We start from the raw sequence: 7,001 nt of genomic DNA on the forward strand, positions 1-7,001 counted from the left end.
ATCCTATCCATTTTGTATTATTATTATTATTATTATTATTATTATTATTATTATTATTATTATTATTATTATTATTATTATTATTATTATTATTATTATTTTCTGAGCTTAATGAATAAATATACAAGCATTTTTACCACTATTTTTCAATTTGGTAGATACTTTCACCTGCTGAGTTAACAATACTGTAAATGATAATAGTGAAAAGGCCTGTGGCGCCCTCTTTGGTTGAGAAGAAGATTACAACTTCTATCCACATCTTAGATTACTCCTTCAATTGACACCAACGAAATTAGAATCACATATAGATCAGTAGATTGAAATATGGCCTTTGTTTTAAAGTGCAATTCATGTTTAATTTGACCTTATTAAAAATGCGTAAAACCCTGACTAAGAGATAATAAGTCTAAACAATCACCTACAAAAGGACTGTAGCAATGGATGTAAAAAAAAAAGAAAAGAAAACATTAAAACTGATGGCATGCTAAAACAAAACAAGCAAATTAGGCTGAAATAAATCAAAAATAATACTAAGAAGCAGAAATGTATCATCAGCAGCTAACTGAAAATGTCTGATCACATTAACTGTAGAAACATATTTAAAACCAATGAAAGAGAATGAAACGCGTTTAGAGAAACTGTCAGACTTGCATTAAACAACATATGAGACACAAACCAATGCTCAATTAGAAATTAGAATAAAAATAAACAAATTCACTCTGAAAACACGCAAAGACTTCTGTAATACTCTAAAGAATAGCAATATAATTTTATATATATATATATATATATATATATATATATATATATATATATATATATATATATATATATATAATTTTTTTTTTCATGTATTTCCCATAACTGTGTTCTATGTTTACACGCGTGTTTGTAGAGTTCATCAGCTTCTGGACCGAGACTGAAAACATTTGAGCGTTCCGCCCAGCGTGAATCCATTTGACTGACATAAATAGTAAAGGATCGCCATCTGGTGTAGATCACTATTCATGTGTAGCTGCATCCAGAGGAGAAAGCTAAATGTCCGGAGGCTGAGCCAGAAAATTGAACATATCCCTGATTAAAACTTTAATTAAGGGAATTTAAAAAAAAAATAAAATAAAAATAAAAATTGGCTGAATTGGTCTCCTGACCAACAAACTGAAGACACGGTTTGGTTTAAAAGGATCAGCATACAGTTATCGCCATCTGCTGCCTATGGCTGGGAAGGCCTTTGGATGACAGAGTGAGCACTGCGAGAAGCTAAATGCCACACCTCTTATTGACAGCTGGGAGCGTTTACTCTTACTGAATGCTAATTAACTGAACGTTGAGCGTATTGCGCTCCACTTTTCATCTAGGAATAAGTGTATTTGTACATTTTATTACACTGACTGGACATCGGTGCTCAATTTATTTCCAAATCTATCAAATCAGACAAGCCTGAACATAAGTTGGACCATACGGAAGACATTTAAAAGTAAGATTCAGCTCAACGTGTTCATGAAATCACGTACCTTGTGGCTTAATATTTCTTGGTCTGTTTTTTTTTTTTTTTTGTCCTTCTTGTGCATTTCTTTGGTTTTTATTGGTTTCTAACTCTTGCCCAGGATCTAAAAGAAATCTGTAATAGCGTCAGCGCAATGAAACATGGCGGTGGCAGCATCGTTCTGTGGGGTTTTCTCTCTTTAAAAGTAACAGTTGAACAGGTGGCGCTGACGACATAAACATATTTAACTGAAATCTTTCGTAGAGTTACACTTTTAGTCCCAGTAGAGTTTTATGTCTAAAAATTGCCTCATTTCCTGTTTTCCCTAATTAATTTTTCGTCGTTTGTACTTTTCGTCGTTTTTACCCCCCCGTTTTCATTCATTTCTTTGTTTTCATTTTTGGCTAGACAACCGGAAAACATATTCATTCAAATGTTGCGGTAATAGTTGGTGAAATTATGGAAGACCAAGCAACAAATATCTGTTTTAAAAAGATGTTGTAAAAATAAAAGGCTCAGTATGCGGGGAAAGAAAAGAACAGGAGTGAGAAATAATAATGGATGCCTTAAAACTAAACAGGATCATTTAATTCATCACACTGATATCAAGTGTTTGGTTGTTTTCGTAAACGAGCGCTCTTGAGAATTTAGTAAAAACGCAAAATGATGAATTAAAATAATAACAAAAAGAACAATAACTGTTGGATTTTAGCCACACACAAAAAAAGGCAACATCTTTTAACCGCAACGGATTAAGCAAGCCTCACACCGACATTTTTTATTATGTTTCAGTCACGATACAACAAATACTGTCATTTTCACAAGAGTATAGTATATAGGGGCTATGAAAAAATCTGACTGAAATCAATCAGAATTGATAAACAAAAGGCCCTAAATCTACAACATTTAAAACGTCTTGTACCACATGTATCATCAATTTAGCAGTGATCGGCTTTTAAAACCTTTAGTAGCCTACAGCTTTAATAAAATACAGATTTGTTGTTTTTTTTTTTTGTTTTTTTCCTTCATTGACAAAGATTATTATTATGCCAGTATATGCTACACAAAACCATGTCATGTACAGATTCCTAAATATCTTTAGTTACTAACAGTTGAGGCTACTCAACAGAAGACATGTCGCTCTTTAAAATACTACCGACTGTTTTAATCTTATGCTTGATTTCAGTTTTTTTTTGTGTGTTTGTTTGTTTGTTTGTTTGTTTTGTACAAACAGTCACTATCACAAATGTCTAGCAGTATATACATTATGAACATAAATACAGTGATTCTGACTCAACAGTGTATAGATAGATAGATAGATAGATAGATAGATAGATAGATAGATAGATAGATAGATAGATAGATAGATAGATAGATAGATAGATAGATAGATAGATAGATAGATAGATAGATAGATAGATAGATAGATAGATAGATAGATAGATAGATAGATAGATAGATAGATAGATAGATAGATAGATAGATAGATAGATTGATTGATTTGTTCTAACTGTGAGGATAAAAACTGTAGTAACCAATGTCCTTTGTACAGTTCTTCTCGCACTCTCTCGGTGCCAGCAGCTCGGATTTTAACGGGGACACTGTCTCTGAGACCGGGGTGGCGGAGGGGGAGATCCGTCTTCTTTTGGCCTGTTCAAAGATCCCAGAATCGCTGGAATCAATCGACTTTATCGACGACGGCGTCTCTATCCAGCTGGACTCTGATGTGATGTCTTTGGGTTTGGTCTCTTCCGAGCCACCGATCGGTGACCTCTCGGTCGCGATGGAGTCTCCCTCCTCCGACAGGTAGTTGGTGCCCGCCCTGCCTCCAAGGGAGTTGGTCGGCCAGCAGGAAAAGACCGAGCTGGATTTACTGTTTACGCCGCAGTACTGTGGTGGCGTGCGTCCTCCCCAGCCAGACGGGTCTGCGTAATAGCCAAGAGGCCGATTGGAGCAGCCCGCTGTCGGCAGGGGGAGAGCCTTTACTCCGGCCGCTGCGTAGGACAGCAAGGTGGCCGCGTTACCGGCGAAATCGGCGGCGTCGTATGCCGAGGCGGCAAAGTCCAGTCGGTTGTTGGCAGGGGTGACAAACCAACGCTGCGGGGGGGTGGCAACAGTGGGCTCCTCGCTTTGCTGCGGGGACAGCAAGCTGTTGCCGAGTGGGACGCTGCGCTCCGTGCCAGGACCAGTCCCCACGCCAGGGTGAAAGCGAGATTTGGCATAAGTGCTGACAAATTGGTCCTGCAGGAAGGAGCTGGGCATGGCGTATCTCGCACCCGGCACGATCTGTGAGCGCGGAGAGTCACCCGGTGATGGAGTTAGGCGGTCAATGTCGCAGCCTGTGTATACACTGAAAAAGATGGAGAGAAAAACAGAAACAATTCAGAGCTAAGCAGTGCGTAATGGTGGATCCTCAACAAAAAAAAAAGAAAAGAAAAAGAAAATTGTGAAAACGGACATCCCGTGAGTTGGACCAGTTATATTTAAATCTCAGAAGATCTAATTGTCATTTCCAATTGTCATTGAAATTATCTTTCATAATACAAAAATACATACATTCTGATACACACACTGACTTCTCGAGAAGAAACAGAAGTTATTCTAGAAACAAATTATTTCAGTTTTAATTCCCATAATAACGGAAAACCAAATGAACTCAAAAGAAGAAGCAAAGTTCCTCATAAATTATTACATTTTCGAACATGGCAATTTATTTTTTTGATTTTTTTGTCCTATTGGACCAAGCTACTCTATTGTTATTCTTGTAAATGTCATAAAAATAGATTTAGAATGATGCAAACCGTGTTTTTTTTTTAATTGCAGTTGTCTCTAGGAGGGATAAATAAAGATTTATGAAAGCTTTTTGAAAACGTAGCATAATAAATATTTCAATTTAAAACGAAAAACAAATGATTTAAATGAATCATCTTACGTGTCATAATTGTCCCGAAATCCTTTGGCAAACGGATTGTGGTCGATTTTCAGTTGCGTAATCTGCAGTAAGAAATAAAAAAATGCATACATTATTAATTCCAATTTAAAAAATAAAATAAAAATAAAAACAGAAAATTTAAGGATGAAGACTTAAATGGTATTGTAAGACACAATAAAGCACAATAAAAAAAAACACAACAGGGAAATGAGTTAGTTGGAACTAATTATTTACAAATTTAAAGTGAACAAAAATTCACCTTGATTTATTTTTAATCCCCGTGTTAATATTAGCTTTTTTTTGTTTGTTTGTTTTCTCCGAAAGAATAATAAAAAAATAATAATAAGTAAATAAGATGTGCAACAGCATAATTTGAATCTCGTCTCAAACAGAAAAGTGTCCGTACGTCAGTGTTCTGGTAAGCGGTGACGGCGATGAACTGCGTCTCCGTGAAGGTGAACGTCTGGACTCTTCCCGGCTGGCTGGTGTCCTCTGTCCCGTCTTCGTTCACTTCCACCACATGGAGCCTGGGCTGGTACTTGTGGAGCGACTGGAGGACCACCATCTGGAGGTTTCGATGGAAGAAAGTCACTTTCAGAGTTTAGAAAGACGACTCAGGCATCACGCTGCTGGTTTCAAATTCGTTATCATGCGCTGAGCTAGCGCACCTGTGCGAATAATGACGCAAGCTGACAGGAAAGATGGCACTGGAAATAAAATAATTAAAAAAAAATTAACTGCGGGTGTTTACCTGGCCTGTGTTGTTGGAGGCACCTTTGTTGTTGGTGAGCTTTAGTTTTCCAAACGAGATTTCCTGACGCATCCAGTGCGCGCCGGTGTTTGGTGAATCCGGGTGCATGTAAACTCTGTTCCCTTAAAAATTGTGCGAATAAATAAACAAAAAGATATATAAAGTAAAGCAATATTATTTAAAAACTATAACAATTGTAAAAAAAAAAATTAAAAAATCAATAAATAAACAAAAGGTACAAAATTAAAGACAATATGTAATATTACATTTGGTGGATAATGTTATTGGTTATCATTATATTAATAAAAAATAATAATAACAATAAGGATGAGGCTACCTATAACGTTTGTGTCAGCTTTCCCACACGGCACCCACTTTCCTCCCTGGAATCGCCAGTGATTCGGATCAGCGAGTATTACGTCCACAAATATATTGTAGTGAGCGGTTGGGTCGAGGCCAGAAATGTTGAAGCTTAAAAAGGGAAACATTCGTCTGCAGAGGAAAAAAATATATCTAAAATTAAAATAAAATATTTTAAGATTTTTTAAATATATATCATATATATGATTTTGTTTTTGTCAATTTTACTAAGTCCAAACAATTTTATTATTATCTAATCTATTAATTTTATTATTCTGTTTTATTATCATTCTTACTATTACTATTTATGTGGAGGGGCTAAGCAAACTTATTTTAGAGAATCAACTAAATCCTTTTTTTTTGTTTATTTGTTTTTCTAAAAGCATCCCCATGCTCGCCAACTTACCGTCCCTGTTTTGTTATGATCATCTCTGTCTGGTGCCTGTGAAACTTGAGCCACAGGGCCCTGTTGCACAGATACACCTGCGCCTTCCCCGGTACCAGTCCCGCCTGCGCCGAAGAGAACTGGTAAAAAGCTCCCCCTTGGTACGTGTGTCCATACTGTTGCGCGTAAGGGTAACCCGCCGTCGGGTAGCCTTGCGGAGACGTGTTGGTTAAAAGGCTGTTGTACGCTCCGTTAGTTATGACCGGATGATGGGCCATATAGCGGCTGGGACTCCCGATGGAGAAAGCGGGGTGCGCCGGTCCATGCTGGCTCGGGTACGGAAACATGGCAGTGGGAGCGGCGGAGACTGACGGCGGCTGGGCGGACGGAGAAAAGATGCACCTTTCTCCTGCAGATCCATCGAAATTATGACGGATGTCAGAGACTCCGTGGAGATCAGGAGAGAGTTTGCCCCTCTGGACGTCCCCCGACGCGTCCTTGGAGTCGGGGAAATTGTCTGCCTCTGACTGATTCGTCATCTCCCTGGAGTTTTTTTTCAGAGGTGAACTTCTCTCCAGGTTGTCACTTGCAGATATAATAGGATGGTCCTGCAACGAGAGCTCCTCTGATCCATTGGAGCTCGCAAAGCCACTGCCCACATTCATAAATTTCTTTGAGATTTCACTCGTCAGCGAGATGCAATTCTCCACTTGCATAGCTCTATTAGCTCATCCTATATCGCAGGCTTTTTGCACACGCCTCTCCTAATCTAACATGACTTGGAGTAAGGAAGGCGGCAAATTAGCCAATTGACACCATCCTGCAATCAGGATGGATTTTCTCTCCATCACTCTGCGCTCTTTCCTAATGAAACAACCGCTGCTATTGGTTAACTCGGGACTGTAATTTAATTAGACAGCTCTCTTAATTAGGAGCGCTGTGAACAAAGTGATTTGTTTGTAGTGTCACACGGGCCTATATGTGATTAAAACATATAAGGACTCCGACTGTTTCTAGGAAGACATATAAAAGATCATAATTATTAAAGCTATTTTTTCCCTAACCCTGTCTCTCGGCTACGCTATTT

At 38.0% G+C, this 7,001-nt stretch overlaps 1 protein-coding gene across 1 annotated transcript; it reads right to left on the reverse strand.

Annotated features, from left to right (window-relative positions):
• Positions 1-2,885: 2,885 nt before the first annotated feature.
• tbr1b (T-box brain transcription factor 1b) lies at positions 2,886-6,746 on the reverse strand. The gene is made up of 6 exons (XM_008404015.3): positions 5,936-6,746; positions 5,507-5,661; positions 5,170-5,291; positions 4,825-4,983; positions 4,419-4,480; positions 2,886-3,836 (listed from the first exon to the last, which is right to left on the reverse strand). The coding sequence occupies exons 1-6, from the start codon at positions 6,628-6,630 to the stop codon at positions 2,993-2,995; spliced, it is 2,037 nt and encodes a 678-aa protein (XP_008402237.1). The 5' UTR covers positions 6,631-6,746; the 3' UTR covers positions 2,886-2,992.
• Between the last annotated feature and the right edge of the window lie 255 nt (positions 6,747-7,001).

This window comes from Poecilia reticulata, chromosome 2 (genome assembly GCF_904066995.2).
Source record: "Poecilia reticulata chromosome 2, P_reticulata-male-v2, whole genome shotgun sequence".
NCBI classification, from domain to species: Eukaryota; Metazoa; Chordata; class Actinopteri; order Cyprinodontiformes; family Poeciliidae; genus Poecilia; species Poecilia reticulata.

What these genes read in the sequence shown, in the direction of transcription:
- tbr1b (XM_008404015.3), bottom strand. Translation starts at nt 6,630, where the DNA reads ATGCAAGTGGAGAATTGCATCTCGCTGACGAGTGAAATCTCAAAGAAA. An exon ending in AGCTGACACAAACGTTATAG is followed by an intron (nt 5,292 to 5,506) that starts GTAGCCTCATCC and finishes ACAATTTTTAAG; the next exon opens with GGAACAGAGTTTACATGCAC. An exon ending in CCGCTTACCAGAACACTGAC is followed by an intron (nt 4,481 to 4,824) that starts GTACGGACACTT and finishes TTCTTACTGCAG; the next exon opens with ATTACGCAACTGAAAATCGA.